General features: G+C 38.7%; 2 protein-coding genes across 2 annotated transcripts in view; both read right to left on the bottom strand.

Moving 5' to 3' along the window:
* The window catches only part of dtwd1 (DTW domain containing 1), a 47028-nt gene extending 29552 nt beyond the window's left edge, over positions 1–17476 (bottom strand). The window contains exon 1 of the mRNA XM_015375644.1: positions 17462–17476. The gene's annotated coding sequence lies outside the window, so the exon portion shown is untranslated. The remainder of the gene's footprint in view (positions 1–17461) is intronic.
* On the bottom strand, positions 6852–11337 carry fgf7 (fibroblast growth factor 7). The gene is made up of 4 exons (XM_015375645.1): positions 11097–11337; positions 10168–10793; positions 7363–7469; positions 6852–7247 (listed from the first exon to the last, which is right to left on the bottom strand). The coding sequence occupies exons 2-4, from the start codon at positions 10451–10453 to the stop codon at positions 7038–7040; spliced, it is 603 nt and encodes a 200-aa protein (XP_015231131.1). The 5' UTR covers positions 10454–10793; positions 11097–11337; the 3' UTR covers positions 6852–7037.
* Positions 17477–20600: the final 3124 nt, after the last annotated feature.

The raw sequence follows: 20600 nt of genomic DNA, 5'->3' as shown, positions 1-20600 counted from the left end.
TTTCTTCTCCCGTAGACTTTCCTCTGCTGAGCAAAATTACGACGTTGGTGACCGCGAACTACTGGCCATCAAATTGGCATTAGAGGAGTGGAGACACTGGCTTGAGGGGGCAGAACACCCGGTTCTTGTTTGGACAGATCATAAGAACCTTGCCTATATCCAATCCGCCAAACAGGCCAATCCTCGACAGTCAAGATGGTCACTATTTTTCTCTCGATTCAATCTCATCCTCTCTTACAGACCCGGATCCAAGAACATCAAACCCGATTCTCTCTCTCGTCTTTATTCCACTGATCAATCCGAGACGCCTGAGCCTGTTCTACCTGCTTCCTGCACTGTTGGGGTGGTTACCTGGGAGATCACCGATCTTATAAACTCTGCCCTGGCTTCAGAACCTGACCCAGGTAACGGTCCCCCAAACAAGTCTTATGTTCCTTCTTCAGTCAGGTCTCGCCTAATTCAGTGGATGCACAATGCCAAATTTGCCGCTCATCCGGGGGTGAGTAGAACCATCAACCTCATTTCAAGACGTTTCTGGTGGCCCACCCTGCACAGAGATGTTAAGGAGTATGTGCTGGCCTGTTCTACCTGTGCCAGAAACAAGTCCACACATCAACCTCCTTCTGGCCTGTTGCATCCACTTCCTATTCCTTCTCGTCCCTGGTCTCACATCGCAATAGACTTCGTTACTGGTCTTCCCATTTCTCGAGGTATGTCCACAATTCTCACCATTGTTGACCGATTTTCCAAGTCCTGCCATCTTGTACCCCTCAGGAAGCTTCCCACAGCTTTTCAGACCGCCCAGCTCCTTATAAAACACGTTTTCCGTCTACATGGCATCCCTCAGGAGATTCTTTCCGACCGTGGACCACAATTCATCTCTCAGGTTTGGAAGGCTTTTTGCTCAGCCCTTAACTGCAAATCATCTCTCACCTCACCCTTCCTACATCCTCGACCCGTCCCTCATCGAGGAGTACGAGCGATCCCTCCCATCGACGTCTTCTGGACCGCCAAGAGGCGGTCGTTGAGGGGGGGTACTGTTGGGATCTGGAGCTGTACCACCTGCCTCCAGCAGAGTTCGCTGTGGATCCTCCTGAGCTGAGCCTTCGACACACCTGAAGCCCATCTCGTCATCAGGTGGATCCTCCACCATATAGGCAGCCCTCAGACCTCGCATCAACGCCGCAGTGTTTATCCAGTTTGGTTAGCACCTGAGCCTCACTACCTCTGTGAATTCTTTGTTGTTTCTAGTCTCCTAGTTGGATTCAAATTACCTTTTTGTCTCTGCCTACAGGAAACCTGTTTTTGTCCTGTAAGCTCTGGATGAGCTTAACCTGTCGAGCCTGCCCTCTGAGCCAAACCTGAAGACCCTTCTCTGGATTCCCATGCTGCTCTGGATTAAGAGCTGGAAAACCAAGGTCTGTCCAAACGTTAGATGCAAGACGCTGAAGCTGAAACTGAACTCTGCTGAATCAGACAGTCTCTGGACCCAACAGTGCCTCTCTCAAAGCCAAACCCGGATTCTTCAAGGTAGATCTCAGAAGATAACATCTCCACATTCTTCTGCTACGTGGCTAACTGAACTGTCTCCCTTTCAGTATCCTGTGAACCAGATCCCCAGACGTGAACCAGTATCTGACTCTTTACATGTGCAATTGTCAATAAACTCATTTGAACCTTTTCCCTGTTTCCCGTGGTGTTCTGCATATTGGGCCTCTCTGAACCAATCATGACAGAAAATACTGATCTCAAGAATCTAGAATACCTTCAAAGAACCAAGAGGCAGATGAGATGGGCTACTTTTTTGGTAGTTTCAAAGCTTCTCTTTCTTAAAGTCCTAGGACCAAAAATCAAAAACCAGGTGTGCTTTTCAAAATCAGTGAAAATGCACAATCTGAGACCAGATTAATTCATTATATAAAACATAACCTCTAATCTATAACCTGGTTGGATCGAGGGAAGAAGTGTGGGGCCACCACCCGCAAACATCCCTTTCTTCTTCCCAAATAATCGCCCATTCTTGCCCATTCAAGATGTTCTTTCCCATTTTTGAAGGGTATACCCTGACCAAGGACATTAAGTGGTTTGTTTTCTTATGCCCTCACTGTCACTAGACCAAGCCATCTCATTGCAAACCCTCAGATTTTTTTTTACAGCTACTTCCTGTTCTGACTTACCCTTGGTCCCGTCTCTCTATGTATTTCATCACAGGTTTGTCCTCTTTGACTGCCATTCTTACCATTGCTAAAAGATTTTCTAAAATGGTTCAGCTCATTCCCCTGAAGAACCTCCTTTCCACCAAAGGGAAGGGTAAATTCTTGGCCGAGGAGATTTTTCCTCTCCATGGGATTCCATTAGACCTTGTGTCAGACCTTAGACCCCAGTTTATTTCCCAAATGCTGGAGAGAGTTCTACTCATTGTTAGGCATTTCTGTCAGTATGTCCTCCGGTTTCCACCTCCAGTCTGATGGCCAAACTTGAAAAGGGTAAACTAAACGATTGAGACCAATATTTGCATCCTGTGTTCATCTGATCCTTCTAAGTGGTCTAACAACCTCCCCTTGGTAGAGCAAGCAATCAATTCCCCACCTTCTAGCACCACTAGCCTCTTGCCCTTTTAAATTGTCAATGGGTTTCAGCCACTGGTGTTCGTGTTCCAGGAGAGGGAGGCCATCTGCTGAGTTTGGAGGAAGGCTAGAAGAGCCATGATCAAGATGTCTGGAGTGCAGGGTAAAAATGGTAATCATCATCAAATTCCTGCTCCTGATCACGAGGTCTGCCAGAATGTCTGGATGGAGAACCACAATTTGGCACTTCCTTTCCCATCTCAAAGATTGTGAACCCGGTGGCCATATAACTCTAACTACTATACACCACCAGGATTCTCCTGACCTTCCATGTTTCCTGAGTCAAGCCATACATTATAAATAATGTCTGACCAGATTTTTGTCATCTGGCTGCTGAATCTCATTTCCCCCTCTTTTACCTCCCCCTAATTCCAATATCTCAGCTCTGACCCCGTTTCTGTCACCAGGTTCTATTTTCACCAAGGATTTTAAAAGAAAGAATCTGCCTCTAAGTGAGTTTCTTATATCCCTGTACCCCTATATGTTCTTATTAGCAGCACACTGTCCCTCAAAGTAATTTGTAAGTAGGACATTGAGAAATAATTCATACATCAACTTTAGTAGAATTGTAAAATGAATTACTCTAATGGTGCTTTTACATGTCTGCCAATAAAGTTGATCAGACAGCTGTAGTTGATCCATAGTTGTACTGTGCAATTCTTCTGTTAGTCTATAAGTCTATTCCCTAATCCAAAACAGTTAGGTTATCCTGAGCTATTTTCTATATTTATGCTGCTATATTATAGGCTGCTGGAGGACATAGGAAACACTTTCCACCATTCTGCTTCATTCCATCTCTATTCTCCTAATCTGCAGTATCTGTTTGTTCAGCGCATAACTTTCTGTTCTCTCTGCTTATAGTAGCATCATCTGGTCTGTTCCTGTTTGACTGTGACTCCACCCTGGATTGAAATATCAGCTGGGCTTGTGCCAACAACACCTTTGTTAATAGATGTTGGAGTTTGATGTATTATTTTAGTGTAGTCTTGTTTCTTATACTGTCACTAACTGTATGTGCTCTCTATTATCCTTTGATGTCAGACCTTGCTTAGAGCTTGTCTTCCTCGCTGTGTCTTTCCTGGACTGGGCCATGAGTGGATCTATTTAACAATTACCTTGTGCATATTTGCTTATTTTTGTATGGCTGTTTCTGTCTCCTTGAACCCGAGTCGTCATCGCTCACACTGATCCTGGTTCTACCTGGTTAAAGGAGTTTTTCCTCCTCAATGCATGCATGCTCTGTGTGAGGGATTGCTTAAAATTCAACAACAAATATGGATGCTAAAATCGCTGCCACAGACTCATCCAGGAGGAGCATATCTGGCAAGACAATGACGTGATGCCATCAAGTATATTGCATATTTCTAAAGAAAAGGATATTATTATAAACTGCTAGATTTCCCCACCCCCTGTTGCCTCTTGTCTGGTTTTCTGGGGTCTCCGTGCAAAGGGGTGAAAACACAGAATACCCCAGGTTTCATTACAACAGATTTCCTTTGGGAAAATAAAGGTTTACAGCCACAAGATTTATCAAGTTCAGCTGCTTACTCGAACCCGCCACCCCCAAGGCCTCTCCTATCTCCTTGTGCCCCCAAACCAGCCTTTACAATGCACGAGACTCCCCAGCCTCTTAATCTGTTCCTCCTCATCCAAGCTTTGTTTTTAATTCTCTTCCCAGCTCTGTTGGTAACAGCCAGACACAGACCTCACTGTTCTTGCAGACACTCTTCCTGTCTGCACATGTAACCTGTAATATGGGACACATGTGGTTTTCTATGTTTATGCTTACATAAATGCAATCCGGCTGTAATAAGGCATCATAATCAGGAGTAAATCACTGTTATAGAATAGTGTTTTTCATCCCAAGAGGTTCATCACACTGCACAGTAGCTTGATACTTCTTTGTACTTTGTTAAGGGAAGAATCATATTTAATTAAATTATTTTACTCCTAGTAAAGAAATTGCTTCATGCTGTGTTTTAAAGCAGGTCGACATCAGCTAAGTAGATTATAGAGACTATTAGTTATTATCTGAGAGTTTACTGTTTGACTGGATTTGGCAAGAATTAAATAGCAGTTGAATATTAATAATACGAAAGGAAAACTGTTTAGACAAACTGCCTTAAACAAGGCATTACAGGCATTTATCCAGAGGTGGATTCATTAAGCAATTCATTTCAAAATACCTTCTATTATTCTTTTGACTCTTTATTTCAGAAGTTATATAATTATGTTTAAATAAAACCCACACCTTTCTTTAGGAAGTTGTTAGTTTTAACAATTTGCGGCTGGTGTGTCTGTGTTGCATCCTTTTGTTGGAAGCCAGCAGTTTCACGTCTGAGGGTTCACTCCGTTGTTGGTCGGTTCCAGCCCCATGTCGTTCTACTGGGAATACACGGCCTTGAGCCTGAAATGTGTTTACGTTTTGAGCATGTTACAAATTATCTGCTAAGACTAACTTTGCGTGACTTGGCAGAAACCCTCACCTTGCTCAGATGTTGTTTGGGTCAATCGTATTTCATAGGCTTGCTCTCTCAATTTCACTGTCTCTATCTGACAGGGGTTTTCCAAGCCAGATGTGAACCCTGGCAAAACATGTTTTCTGTGTCACTGAGCTTTTTTGGGGGAATCCACACTTGTGTAACTAAATGCGTATGTTGGCAAAGTGCCTGTCAGTCTGCAATTTTCTTTCTAAACTGACATAACTCCACTTTTACTTTATATAATGAAAAATTTAACCAAGATGATGAGTTTTCCTCAGTATATTTATATTCATGCCCTTGAAGTGAAATGCATGTAATCCTCTTGTTCTGTGCTGTTTTCTCAGGATTGTCCAAGGACACAAACATCTTCCCAAATATTTATTTGCAACATGCAAGTAATCATCTGAAAAAAACAAAATAAGCATTTCAATGTGATACATCGGTATTGCTATAGGTTTTCTCAACAGGATAATTCAAATTGATGAGTTAGAGTACATTAGGTTACCAAAATAGTTTTTGCTATAAGATTTACATCACAGCAAATAACAGATCAGACCTCTTTTATAAGTATGGGTATATCACAGTGGATAGTACAAACATGCAAAAGGTTTGAATAAATACATTTTTCTAGATAATAAACAGAATAAATAATTATGAATTTTATCACAGTATATAAGCGACACCACCTCTGTCTTCAAGTTCCCCCAGAGCCTTCTAGGCCTAATTTCAGTTCTGTTTATGGCAGGATAAAGGCCAGGTTCATAAGGTTCACAGGCAATCAGGCAAAAGCAATGGAGAAGATGTTCCAAGCAACATATTATGTATAGCTATGTGTTTCTGTTTCAGTCCGATGTCTTGTTGACAAGTTAACTAAGCATGTTTTAAAAGCATGGCAACATGACTTAATTTAGAGGTTTATTATACCCTCTAGTGGAGAAAAAAACCTGAAAAGTGAAGCTTCTCTTCAGCGTAAATTATCCAAGTGGAATTTTTTTGTTTTTAAGTAAAGAAGCCTATATCTGCCTAATAGAAAGGAAAAGAATTAGAGCAAGTCATGAAAAATCCTGCAAGTGCTGCCAGAACTCTTCTACTAATCTTCGTGAAATTAGTTTCAGATACTGAAGTTGTGAGTAGATTTCCAAACTAATCTTCGTGAAATTAGTTTCAGATACTGAAGTTGTGAGTAGATTTCCAAACATAATTAAGTATAATAGGGATGTCTCCAAAGAAAGTAAATGTAATTCTTTTACAGATAAATATCTACAAGTGTAGACATCTGAGAAATGTAATTTTCTATATTTTTCTATTTATTTTCTACTGTATTTATGTCTCAATATCTGTTCAGCAGCAGCAAAGCATTTCAAAATAACATCTTGATATTAAAAGGGAAACAGCGAGCAGCTACAGTGTATTTGACCAGTCAATGCAGAAAAGACAAATGGGTCTCACACACACACATCATTCACATTAGCTTTACTTACTTCTGTTTATTCAAATTTCATGGATGTATATGGTAGTGGAAGATCTAGACAAGCCCAGCTTGCCTTTGCACTTCTTGATCAAACCAACTTTCCCCTTTGAGTTTGGTTTTTATTAAATATATCACATCCGGCAGCTTGGTGGTAAATAATACAGTCCAGACTGTACTGTATGCAAATCATTTCATAGTTTGGTAAGAAAATACTTCTGTTTATATATATATATATATATATATATAAAAACTTAAAAAAAACTTTTGTCATGCTTCTAGTCTCAGTATCTTGCATGATGAAGATTGTAGTAGTTTATGATACATCATCAGTTATTAATATTACTGTATATTAGAACAATGGAGAGTGATGCCGGTAATGAGAGAATGAAGACTACAGGTGTCTGATATGATATACATATTAATGAGTTCATTCAAACTGTTGGAGACAAAGTTTGTTCACTCCACTCTCCTCTCCTCGTCCAAGCATTTCATTGGGATGAAGTGAGACGCCTTGTGTGACTTCTTGGTCCTGTTCCCTTTCATTGGCCTTCCCCTCTGAGACAAAGCTATGAACATTTCTTTAGCAGTCCACTCTGCAGAGGAATAGGCATTGTAGTGGTTCTCTAGGAAACTCTCTGTAAAGTCGCAGTTCTTACTGTAGGCCCTCTGTAATGAAAAATATGTAAAACTTTTGTTGTAATGTCCTGTACATCTTCCTTTGTGACTTCATATTTAGTTATCGACTAAAACCAATAGATGAACACAGAAACAAAAGTATTACCTTGGCTTGCAGCTTTCCTTTCTTGTTCATACATATATAATACTGGCTCTTTATAGCTTTGATGGCCAGTTTGGGGCCCTCAGAAACCGTTCTGATCTCCAGGATACCTGCCAGGCAGAAAGGAAAATTAGATAAGAAACTGTCTACATCCATCTTTCAGTCCAGCCCCACACTGACCTGAACATTCATCTTCATTAGCAAACAATATAGATTCCTGCAATTAATCAGGCTGTGGTCTCTCTGGGTTAGTTCGAGTCTTGTTAACTTGCCTGGGTGGTCATTACACAAACCGCAACCTATGCCATTGCACATATGGGAGACAGATTAAGCCTCTCTCCCAGTGGAATTGAGACAACTGCCTCCTTACACGTGCTTTGCACGCTATAGTTTAGCTCTGCTCTTCAAATGTGTGGGAAGGTAAGATATTTATGCGTGCACAGACTTTATGCTTGGGAATTTAAGAATATTAGCTACAGATTTTTTTCCCCCATCATTATTAAGTACAATCAATCTAAAAACTTCCAAGATTGTGCTTAAAAAGTATCTATTTTAAATGAAATACATAAATGTTTAAAATAAATTAAAAATAAATGATATACCTACTACATGATTGAACTAAGGGTTTATCCACGAAATTAGACTTTAATTCTGTTATCCTGATAGGCTACTTGATATAAAAAACTACAAAACTTACATCTTTTATTTTAGTAACAACAAGGTCCAAATGACATATTTTTGATAAAGCTAAAGCATTACTGTCACTTTCATTAATCTGTGTGAAAAATTCTTTCATTTGACAAGCACAGAGAGGAAAAAAAGGAAAACCTTCTGAAGTTCTTGAGTGACATTAGGCATGCATGCATCCTAGCATTTTCAAGATCACAAACAGATGGTGGCGTCCCAATCTGGGAATGTTGTTTGTGCTCTGCTTGCTTTTTAAATATGTCTTCATAATTCTGACCTTTGACTTTTTTGCTTCCAATTATACTAACCCTGCCCTTGATTAAAGGTATAGCTTACCATGAATCCTTGTTAAGTTCAAAGTCAGTCAATCATTTGTTTAAAACAAAACGTAACTGCATGATTTGCTCTTAACATTTGGTAATTTAACCCTCTAGCTAGCTAATGTTCTATATCAGTTCCAGTCGTTAGGTGCATCAGGAAAAGTTGAAGCACATTTTCAAACACACATGCATACACATATTTAAAAAATGTTGGCTCTGCCTCTAAGGCAATCACCAGCTCAAAGAGATTTCCATCACTTGCTGCCTATGGCGGGGCAAACAATCTTGTGGGCATAACCCCAATTCTGCTTTCTCCCTGCAGATTGTTGAAGTTCAGGTTTACATTTACTTACTAAGATTACAGCATGTAGGCTTTAAAGAACAGGATGTAATAGAGTTCTTTCTTGTCACTGACACTAAAAGCAAATCTATATTCTAAGACAAACAGAAGCACAGCTTTGATATGTTAACATATGCTGTAGTGTTACATGGGGTTTTCCATTGCGATTCAGCTCTTTATAAACAACCCAGATTAAAGATTGTACACTTTCTAAACAAAAACTATTAGATAACCAAAAAAATAATGTCAGTGCTGTGGCCTTGCCTGTCCATTGGCCAGGTATTTTAGAATTACAGTCATTTATTGAATAACTGAAAACCAAGTTCTTCTTTCAGAGCATGAAAATCTTAAAAAATTCTTTCTTTTATGTTTCCTGTTGAGAACAGCTATCTATTCCTATTCTGTTGCATTTAAAGACTTAGTGACTGCTGTTAACCATTTTAAAATATAAAAAACATTTTTCATCTTATAACGCTAAATAGCAGTTTTCTTAAGATAAGTGATTTATACACTGTTATATATGTTCTGCTAAAAGACTAATAATATTTATTAGTCTTTTAATATTTGGGATGTAATATTTCATAAGTTTATATATATATATATAATCAATACAGATTAAAGAGAGAGTTTCAAAGATAAATAAATCAAATATATTATGCAGAGTGAAAGATAAGATACATATATTGCACAACCTCATCACATCGTTTTTGTTCTGTTTCAAGACAAGAAGCCAATAAGCTACTTAAATATCCAGTAAATCTTATAATAAATGACACTGTATAATGTGAATCTAGTATCAAAGGATTATTGGAAAAAAAAAAAAAGTGCCCTTTGCGTGCAAGTCTGAGCCACATGTGGGTGCTTCATATTTTCAGTCTTTCATTTTCAGCTCTTGCACAATATGTCTTTTTCATGAGGAAACATTTTTTAAAGCCAACATTCTTCCTTCAGCCACACTGTCAGATAGGATGAAACGATAACCAGGCTAAACATCCTAACCGGAGTCACATCCGTAAACATCAACGTCCAAAGAATTTAGTTACTCAGCACTAATTTAAGCAACTTACAGTGTTTAACTGTTACTTTTTAGTTATAATAGTGAAAAAGAAATATATGCTCATGATTGTTATTTTATTCAAGTATACATTTTAGTTTAAATGTATCTTTCTGCTTTATATCATGTGGCTTTAACATGTTAATGATCCCACCTGCTTCACTTTACTTCTGTCATTTGAGTTACTCCATGCAACTAAAGAACACTAATAAAAGATTTACACTAAATCTGAAGAACATTTGGTACATCTTTCTCTCACACTAACCAAAGTACCAAACTTTCAAAATAAAATTTGAGAGAAAATGACCTTAAACATTACCTTACTCTTTTTACTTGTTGGTTATAAAAGTGAAAAACAGAAGAGGTTGCAGTGAGTCGTAACAATCAAAATAAAACCACATCCTTACTGTAGCAGTTGGTAGGATCCTGAGTTCCTGTAATGTTGCCAGAATCATCAATCGTGAGGAACCACTGTGTGCGGCTGAACAGCTGTCGAATACGCACATCTCCTCCCTCCATGTAATCATAGTTCCTTGTGTGGCGCTCATGTTTAGAGCAGTTCATGATGGCGGCACGTTGCTCGGGGGTGCAGTCACTGTAGACCACACACACACTGCCAAACAGAAAGATTGCATGCAGGTAGAGTCCTGATAACAGATTTTGAAGGTTCCAGGTCAGCATCCATTTGCGCATTATAATGCAATGCTTTGGGGATCAATGAAAAACATGCTGAAAGCAAGCTCAAGAGCTGAGCGCTGTTCCTCAATCCAGCAACCTCCTGACCCCTGCTTTGTAATCTTTAGGCCCTAGTTCCACGGACTCCTGGCAGGATGTTTAACAGCACAGTCGGGGGGGAGAATTTTAACGGCTGGGTTTAAAGGTCAGTAGTGTCATGAAGAAAATAGCTTGCAGAAAGTGGATGTTGTTGTATTGTTGCACACATCCAGAGCTCATCAACTGCTTGATCCACTTGAGATGATAGTCCAACAAGCTATGTAATTATCCAGATAAGGGACCGTTGTGCTGGTCGTCGCTAGAAAAAGGATTAAGTTGGGAGATATTTTATCAAATAAATATGGAATAGTGCAAATAGAATAAAAAGTGCAAATAAAAATAAAATGCTTGAGTTCCAATTATTTGTACAAAATTTAAATGTATTATTGCAAATATTTTTCTAATATGTCTTTGTACTAAGTCATTGTTTTAGCGCGATGATTTAACATAGGGATTGCAGTCATGTATCCAACAAGATAAAGTATTCTAGATAGCTTTATAACTCTATAATCTCTCCTTCTTTAAGCAGATGTAGATTAAAAAGAAAAGGCTGATGACTTACCTGTGTTCTAAGTGCTGTTGGACAAAGGCACTTTCTCCAGGCTCTTTGGGTCTGAGACTCTAGTTTAAAAGGTAACCCCAGTTCATTGATGAAATAAGGCCAAGCAGGAGGTAGGATCTGCTGTCAGTCCTCATCTAGACTTCCCTGTTTCTGGCAAGCTGACTCTCTGCATCTTCCTTTTGTGCACCCTGCTTAGATAAATGCCTGTTGCTGACCTCACTTCAGAGCAATTAGATCCCAACCAGTCAGCTGTCCATGGCTGAGATGTAGTGAAGAAACACCCTCTCTCTGGCTCTCTCTGCCACTCACCCACCAGACATGAGAGGGAGCTATAAACTCTTGAAATTACCACACTTTGCTTGGTATGAGCACTAAAGTGCTTAGAAAACACTAACATGCACACTCATTCTTGGAGTATTTGCCACAACACCTCTTAAAAACATCCTAAAAAGTTTTATTCTGTGCATATCACAGATCCTACTCACTAATTTTCAAAGGATAGTTTGGATATGGACTATAATGACAAAGATTTAAAGAATTTATCGCCTTTTAGTTTAGATCTCATGATTAGTAGTGCTTTTACGTGGCACACTGAATCACCGGTGAGGGTTTACTCACTCAAGTGAAATCTTGAAAGAGGTCTTTAATGTCTCATTTTGATCAAGCATGGTAGTGGGAAGCAATAATATATGCCCGGTGGGTTTTTTTATTCAAGGAGAGAAAAACAGAACGCATCACTGCTTAGAAATAGTCCTCTTACTGCCAGAGGTCATGAAATCTTTTGCTTTATGTGTTTGTATTTAAAGTGAGAGAATATATACATTAAAACGTCCGGCAGCAGATTCTTTGATGTATAGTGTTTCTCTCTGGTTTGTTCAGCTCACGTTTTTATCACTACAGGGACCGTTTATAGTCTGGTCTTGTACATTAGCAAAGTAAACACTAGCTAAAAATCAAAACAACACATGACATCTTGCACTTGCATCACAATTCAAAGAGTTTTAAATAAAACCTAACATTTTTTAACAAAGTACATGTAAAAGCTTGTTTCCCCACATTAAAGTGATTTGTGAAACTCCTGCAGCCATGTCCAGGGGTCCGTAGCACCTGGTTAAGTCCCTTGAGGCAGATTATTGCAACAAGAAAGGCCAGACCCAGTGATTTCCAGAACCGTATGAAATTAATGCTCTTGCCTGAAATTTTAAACCTGAACCCAACCCCCTTCTTGCAGACAGGCTTGCAGGAAAATGCAGGTCAGGCTAAACTACATTTTATGAAACAATACATTTTGTCCCTGCAGGTTTTACTTTATAGGGGAATCTGTGTTCGTTTATAACAAAATTCCAGTTGGGTAAAATAGATAAAATAAAAAAGATAAAATCCCTTACTGTCTGACGCCTGGTGAGAATTGACCTATAAATGCTGTAACAAGGTAGAGCTGGTGGTGTTACATGTGAAGGTGCCCTTAGCCTAAAGACTTCACCAAAGAGAGTTGCACTCAGTCCTTTTATAAAAAAAATAACAAATATCATAGATACTGGAGAGATTGAAAAGGCTTTCATAGGATCACCCAGAGTATTGCTGCTACTCCAATTATCTGTTAGATGATTAAGGATGATTGAGTTGGATATCTTTTAAGAGGAAAAACTGACTCACTTAAAACCACTTTGTTTTAGTGTTGAATGATCTGTCTTTCATCTGTTTCTGTGCACTAAAGAAGTGTTGGAAAGTACCCATAGCTGCAATATTTTTGTTTTTGCACTGAGATGTTAAAGATAAGGCACTATAAGTGATGTTGGCTTCAAGGAGTTTCTGTGAAAACAATGATCTGAAACAGGCTCCCCTCATTTCACGTCTTCTCCTAATCAGGAGGGTAAAAAATACAATAATTACTATTAAGGAATAGAAATAGCACCTGTCTATGTTCTACACAATCACACACACAAAAAAAAAAACTACAGTGCTTAGCTTATACATATGTGGCCTACATGAAAGTCATTTCTGAAGTTTAGATAACAGTTGGTCAGTTGTGCTTTATTAGGTTTTTCCAAATCATAAACATGGCTTTACAAATTCTTCAAGAAGTAGTGCATTGTGCTCTTCTAAACTTTTGGACTATCTGTGCCAGAAATGAACCTGTTTTGGCACAGTGACAGGGCAAATCCCCAAACATCTGGTGATTTGAGCTTAATCATGTACCCAGCAGTCACGATATGAGTATAGTAAAAGAAAGTAAATAATGTGTGAATTTACAGAGCCTTTACTTTTCAGGATTTTAATTGTTTAGGCTCCATCTCCATAAAACACCTACAGGCTTTCTGGCAGCCGTCAGCTGTGTTACACACCTCTAATGTCCATGTTGCTGTGAGTAATGAAGTGATACAACATGTGCAGCTTTAGGGCTCACACTATAGAAGAAATGAAAACTAGTCCACCCATTCAAACAAATCTTCATTAAATGAAGACAGAACGTCTCGTTTTAGTTACAATTCCAAACAAGTCCAAAGTTTAATAAAGGTTAGCAAAAACTTCAGTTTACGGTAACTATTTCTAGTGTTCTGCAAAATATTCTAGCTTTAATGCTGATGTTACTATAACTAAAGATTTAAATTAGATGTTTTCATAAACCTCATGAACACATATTATTTTCTTTTTAACCAGTCTCTGAAATAAAATAAGACATTTTTTTCATGTTTTAGATCAAAATGATTTTCTATGTGATCAACACCAAACTTTGAAATGATCCCACTATAGATGTAACCGTACTCCTGTCCCTTAATGTTTTGTTCAGTTCTTTCAGGACATTCTCCCAGGGTTAATAACATTCTGGATGAAAGAGTAACTTTTGTATTTGTTATGCTTTACGATGTTAGTTGAATTATTTGGCATTCTAAGAACTGTAACTTAAGCTTAATTTCTTGGCCATGATCAGAAAAGACTCGTGCCTGAATGTTATATTATGTTGGTGCACACATTCCTGCACTTAGTTGTATGTGTGATTGCAGGTAGTTTGGTTTTATAGGCTAAATGGCTGCCTGCTGTTGTTGGATCAAAGGCCCAGCACTGTCTGGGTTTACAGTAGCATAGGAAGTGCAGTGGCCGTGAGGCAGAAACACAAGGCCTGCGTGAGTAAAACTCTTTAAATCTCAATGACTAAATGTCTTCATTCCCATCTTTCCTTTTTTATTTGCTCTTCTCCATTTTCTCTCTTTATCTGTCAGGTCCTTGCTCTTGTGACTAACTGAGGTTAACATTTAAATTCTTACAATTCTTTTTAATTGATTCCAATTGTTGGATGTTATGTTGAATGTTGCTAAAGCCAGCAGAGGGTTTGCGAGGGTTTGGATGATTGCAGTGTTACACGCAAGCATGCCAGCTCACCATGAAACCCATTCTGACTTCAGTTCAAGACAAACCACCAGTTCTAGTTTCTTACTGTTGAAATTTGTCAGCCAATTGCTTTCAATATAAATTTACAGTGACTTAGAATGAAATCCTAAAATATCCTGTGTGTGTAGTTTTGAGGGCTTTTTTTCAACAATTTTTATTTCTTTATTTTTTTGGTAGGAGTTTGGTTGTGCATTTATTTTTAAAGCTAATGACTTTTACCTAATTAATACCAACAAATCATATAAAAATTTGGAAATTCAGGTCACTTATGTAAAAACATAAAAGCTGCTCACCGTGCATTGTAGATTCCACCTCAAAGCTGGTATCCACATACTATACAGACTATACACCAGGGGTAACCAATTGAAAATCAGCAGGGTCTGAATAAAGAATATCAACAACCAGTAAAGGTCTGGAGGCATTTTTAATTATAATCCATTATTTTAAGCAGCATTTAACACTGAAATAAAATGCAAGTGTTTATGCATCCAAGTTATACATTGACTTTTTCAATAAAAAATATATAAAATAGGATGTTTTACCATTTTAAGATCTGAAGTGTTTTTTTAAGTAGAGAACAACAATCTTTCAGTTTGGTATATAGACAATTTCCTGCCTCACTTTTTTTCTAAAACACATGAACTGATTGTTTGTTATTTTCCTCTTTCTTTTTATGGCTTATTAAGAGAACTGGGCTTTACACTGCCCTGCAAGGCTTTTAACCTGGGTTTGATTGCGTCAAAGCCATTCTCAATTACATATCAAGGTGCTCATTTTGAGCCTGGATTGATATTAATCTTTGAATGTGTTCTTGGTGGGGAATCCTGCTTCACAGCAGTAGGTTAAACCAAACATACTCAAAATGTGCAGGGTCATAGTTGAGCACTCAATCTCACTTTTCTTTCACTAGCACTTTTTCCACCATTCTACTCTTTCTCTGCTCTCTTTTTCTCATCGTCTTTTCCTTTTTTCCCACTGCCCGGCTTGCCACATGTTTGCCTGCTGTGTCTAAAAGTATCCAATATCCTCTGACTGACACAGCTCATTGGCTAATTTGTATGTTGTGTAGCCTGCTGCCGGAACGCTACGAATGGCTTCTTCATACAAACAGGAGGAGCGGCGCAAATGATGTTTAGACACTGTCGTCAGAAAACAAGCAGGAGTTTATCAATGTTTTAAATCAGGTTGGGTCTGGATTAGCCACTGGATCTGGATCCGGACCCTGGTCCGCTAATCAGTGATTTCTGCCTTACACTAAGCACTGCTAAGTGATTGTCTCAGACAATGGACGATGGAAGAGAAGGAACTGAAAGAACCATCATGCGATGAAAAAAGCCTGCAAGGGATGTACCACTGCATGGCTTATAAGGCCAAATCTTGAACAGTGCACAGCTGCACTGATCATTGCAGCACACGAGTAGGCCTTAAGTACCAGAACAATATAGGCTCAGATCTACAGCACCAGGCAGCATCCAAGGTACAGGCTATGTAAAGTTACCTTTCAAGCAAGATGAATGTTAAGACTCAGAACAGAGGACCCAGTATTCAGGCAAGACAGACAGTGGGATTATTCAGTAGCAGCGGATAGGCTTAGTCAGGAAACTCTGGAGAGAAGAAAACACAGGTTAGTGACCGCGTATTCAGTCCGTGCCCAGAGAACAATGTAGGATCCAGCCAGTGGGCTGCCAACAAGGTGCGGGGAGTGCCATCCAGAGTATCCCAGAAGCTGCAGCCCCAAAGAAGCAGCAAGAGTCCTAAGACAGGTCAGACAAACAGATCAGAACAGGAACAGGCAGGCTCAGAGGTCCAGGAGTCTGAAACCAGGTCAAGGCAAGCAGATCAGAACAGGAACTGGCAGGCTCAGTGGTTGGTGGCAGGTCAGGATCAGGTAATCAGAAACACTAAGGAATGCTTAAAAACACTCTCACCACAGCCTAGACAAAAATAATCAGGCCCTGATGACTGGGAGCTAGCAGCTTATATAGAGGCAGGAGCTGGTGGATCAGATGAGCAGTAATGAGAAAACGGGCAGAGTTAGACAGGTGAATCAAATGAGTATATAAGCCAGTCATCAGTGCCAAGATCATGACAATGAATTGTCATTTTTGAATACACAAACTCGCTAAAATACGATGCAATAGCTTCGATACAAAAATGATTTGGACATAATGAAATGCAGTGATGTGCATGACCTCAAGACGTCAAACACAGGCGGAAAGCTGAAGCGAAATAAACATTGCTGCGCCAGTTTTTGCTAAATAACTTCTATTTTGAAAAAAACTAGTAAAAGGAATATTTTGCTTTTGTGGATGGGAAAGATGTTTGCACATGCTCCCAGCCAAATTTGGTAAGAGTTTGATCTATCAGTTATCTCCGCCACTTGAGAAATAAATCGAGAATGTGATACATCACTGCTGTGATTGGCTAAAACTTGACATCAAAGGTATCTACCACTTGATTTACCCAGTCAGCTTGAAGAATTGTACCGATATTCCATCCTGAAGCGAATGCTCTCAAAGGAAGGGTTTCCAGATGGATACTATGTAGAACTCAAATAGAAGTGCACATATCAATCCGGATTATGCCAGGTTATATGTAATAAGGCCCCAGAAACAATTTATCATATCACTGCAAGGTGATATGCACAGTACACTTTACCAGCCATAACCACATGGCTGGTAAAGGGTACAGAATAAAAACTGGAAAAACCCATGTCAAAATGGGAGCCATTTTCCAAGGTGGTGGAGAATGACAGAGCTAAGATCCTTTGGGACTTCCAGATACAAATAGACAAAATGAGCGTGGCCAACCAACCACACATTGTGATCATTGATAAACAGAAGAGGACAGCTGGAGTGATCAATATGGCCAAATTATGTAAACATCAGGAAAAAAGAACATGAGCAGTTGGATAAAAATATCAAGGGCTCAGGGAAGAACTAGAAAGAGCCCAGAAGGTGAAGGCATGGTAGTACCTGAGATGACTGGAGCACTTGGGGAAGTAACTTCCACACTAGAGAAGTGGCACCAAAAGATACGTGCAGAAACATCTGATATCTCAGTCCAGAAGAGCGCCATTCTAGGGAAAGCTAATTTACCACGACAACCCTTAATCTCCCCGGCCACTGGTAGAGGACCCAAGCTTGAATTGAAGAACCACCCACCCTGCCCAGGAGTACAAGGGGTGGATAAGAGAGTTGTTTATATATTCAGTCACTAATTCTGTTGTGCCATCGTGGAGTTTTTAATATCTAGTACTCAGTAAAGTGCATACTTCCAAAAATCACACAATTCATCTGGTTTATAGAGGAGAAGTTGTAAATAGAAACTTTAACTTGCTCCCAGCCCAGTGGTGTGTATGGTTATAATCAAAGACTGCATAGAAAAAGACAAAAGAGGCAGCTGAGATGATTGTTGATTAGATCCCCTTTAAAGGCTTAAGAATTACTGGCTCATTGGTTACAAGGTTTAAGGAAAAATTCAATAATATTCTGTCTTCAAACAGTCATGCAAAAAGGAAATACTGTTCTATAGCAAGCTATTTATATGATTCCTATGAGTAGAGTGGGAATACTGCTGATTGAATCCCTCTTTTATTGTATGTCTAAAGTTCCTGTTTGCTTGTTGGCACCTAGAGTTTTTTTAGTTTCCACTGTCACTAAAAAAAACAGTCTGCTGTCTGCACTTTAAAAGCATTCCTGGAGAGAGAAGAGCCTCGGATTATCCCTGTGTCTGTGCTCTGACCCTGACTTCCACCTATGTCTGCATTCATATTTGGAGAACAAATAACCACCTCTAAGGTCGCTCTATTCTTAGCACAACTTTAGACTGTTTGGGTTTAGCTTTTGCTTTCTAAATTCCACAATAATTGGGGATCCCTTGGGATAGAGCCTAACAACATTAACTTCAGCTATAAATAACTGCAGTCTAACAAACACTGATTCACAGACATGCACTCTACGCATATGCAAACAAATAAAAAGCTTGAAAGGTTCCCTGCATTTTTGCATTATTTGTACACAGTTTAATGTGCAAAATTAAACCGTAATGTTTTCGAAAAGCAATGGGCTGTACTCACTATTTTATGCACTGCGAAACAAAGAGTTGTTAGGTTTTGTTTGTGGTAAGGGGCTTCAGTTCAACTCTGCTTTGTGCTTTTTAGCCTTCTCTAAGTGGGTCCTGCTCATTCTCTGAGTTAGTGCTGCGAAATTCAACACATGGCAACAGGATGTACCCATTCCCTTTGTCTTGTTTGAAGTGTGAGATTTAAACTTCACGTTGCTTGGTGTCTGTCAGTAAATATTATTCCCCACTGTGTTTTTGTCTGAAGTTTGAGAAACTTTAGATAAGAAATATTGTTTCGGGTCACATGGAGTTTGTCTGTTTTTTAATACAAAAGGTATGGTTGAATTCATGTGTGGACAAAAGTAGTTCTACTAAAATGTATCAATTCTAAAAGTTCCCTATGACAATACCTCTAGATTTTGCATTTTTGTGCTGTGTTTCAAGGCCTTAGTAAAGCTGATTAGTTGTGACAGTAGAATTTGTCTGAAGTTTAATTAAGATGTTCATCAGTTTTTCTGCATTTTTCTTTTGTTGTGGCTCTCAGTCTGGGGAATACACTGATTTCATATATTGTGGGAACAGCTGTCAGGAATCCCAGTCTTAACCACTCACCCCCAGAGCTGGTATTTCAGAAAGACACAGCTTTCCTCTAAAAACACATATTGAAAAGTTGACTTTGTTCTATGTGGTTTCGTTCTAAGTTTTTATCCAATTCCTTTCTAAGAAAAGGTGGATAAGAATCAAGAATCCTTACGTAAATGTATGCAAATATTTAAAGATTTGAAAAATATGCCTAATAGAGGGTTATATGGGTTCTGTGTAAAATGTATTAAAACAGTTTTAGTCAAATTTGGAAAATCAGCACGGTTTATTTGAGCTCATTATGAGTTGCTGTCTTTGCTTTACTAAATTATCTTGTAGATCTTTCCTTTGGAAAATCCACATACATTCTCTTTTAATAAAATTTCTGTGATTAAAAATACCTCTCAAGGTCAGTGCAAAGAGGACATTTTTAGAGTTGTAACAACTGTAATATTAAATAATGAAAAGACTATAAAAAATTAAGCATTCAAATAACAGTACAGTGAACAGTACATGTGTTTTTCTTGTGCTAACAGTCTGTACTAGTTTACATTAATTTCCTCCTTTTGAAATCCTTTTTTTCATAAAAAACAGTTTTCAGTTTAAAACATAAAACAAAGTTTAGAATAGTTTTCAGGGATCTTCTTAATGCTTTATTATTTTCATATTCAGATTTTTTACACTCCTCAAGCATTCTTCATTCTTAGGCCAATTATGTTGGCTCAAAGTTTGCTTAGTGCTAAAATACATCGCTTTACAAACATCAATCTTTCTTTCTTTCACAAATAGATTTGGATTCTGGAGCTTGTAAACAGATTAGGAGCATGGCTTCAACCACGAATGAGCTGAAAGCAGATGCATTTAAATAATTATCTTAAATCAATATATCAGGTAACAGCTTGTACTTTAGGAGACTCGTGTCATTAACAATTTCAGAACCAAAGTTTCCTCTCTAGCTAAAAATGCTTCCAGATGGGTATCTAAGTTACAGCTTTTGTTTTCCCCATTTTATTACTGATTGGCCTTTTTACATTCGCAGTGTCTAAATCTCTGTGACCACGCACCAATACTTAAAATGATAAAACACCAGCACACCATGACTTTTAAATAAACTGATAAAGAATAAAGAGCTAATAAAATATCACGGCTCATCAAGGTACAGCACTTTATGTTCTCATCTCATAAAAACTTGTATGATGGGGTTTCAAACAGCAGGGTGCGGTGATAATACCATGAGGAAGGTTGAAACACTGCATGTGTATTAACTTCATAAAAGCACACAGAACAGGGCTTTATGCCAGTAAGCGGGGGACCTAATGAGCTTGTCACGAAGCTTCACATAAAGGTTGGTGGGTTTGGTGGGATAAAACTGTTATGGTTTGAATCAACAGACTTACAGGGTTTCTTTTAAAATCTTTTGAAATCCTGATTGCACAGTAATGTGATGCAATTTTTTAAAAATAACTT

Source organism: Cyprinodon variegatus, unplaced genomic scaffold (assembly GCF_000732505.1).
Source record: "Cyprinodon variegatus isolate N-32 unplaced genomic scaffold, C_variegatus-1.0 Scaffold122, whole genome shotgun sequence".
Lineage (NCBI taxonomy): Eukaryota > Metazoa > Chordata > Actinopteri > Cyprinodontiformes > Cyprinodontidae > Cyprinodon > Cyprinodon variegatus.
This window is presented reverse-complemented; position numbering and strand designations above follow the sequence as displayed.

Bases quoted from the DNA above. Each gene is read 5' to 3' on its own strand.
- fgf7 (XM_015375645.1), bottom strand. From the start codon at position 10,453: ATGCGCAAATGGATGCTGACCTGGAACCTTCAAAATCTGTTATCAGGA. The intron at 7,470-10,167 runs GTAAGGATGTGG...TCTGCCTGGCAG, and splicing joins GGATCCTACCAACTGCTACA to GTATCCTGGAGATCAGAACG. The intron at 7,248-7,362 runs GTAATACTTTTG...TTTTCATTACAG, and splicing joins AAGGAAAGCTGCAAGCCAAG to AGGGCCTACAGTAAGAACTG.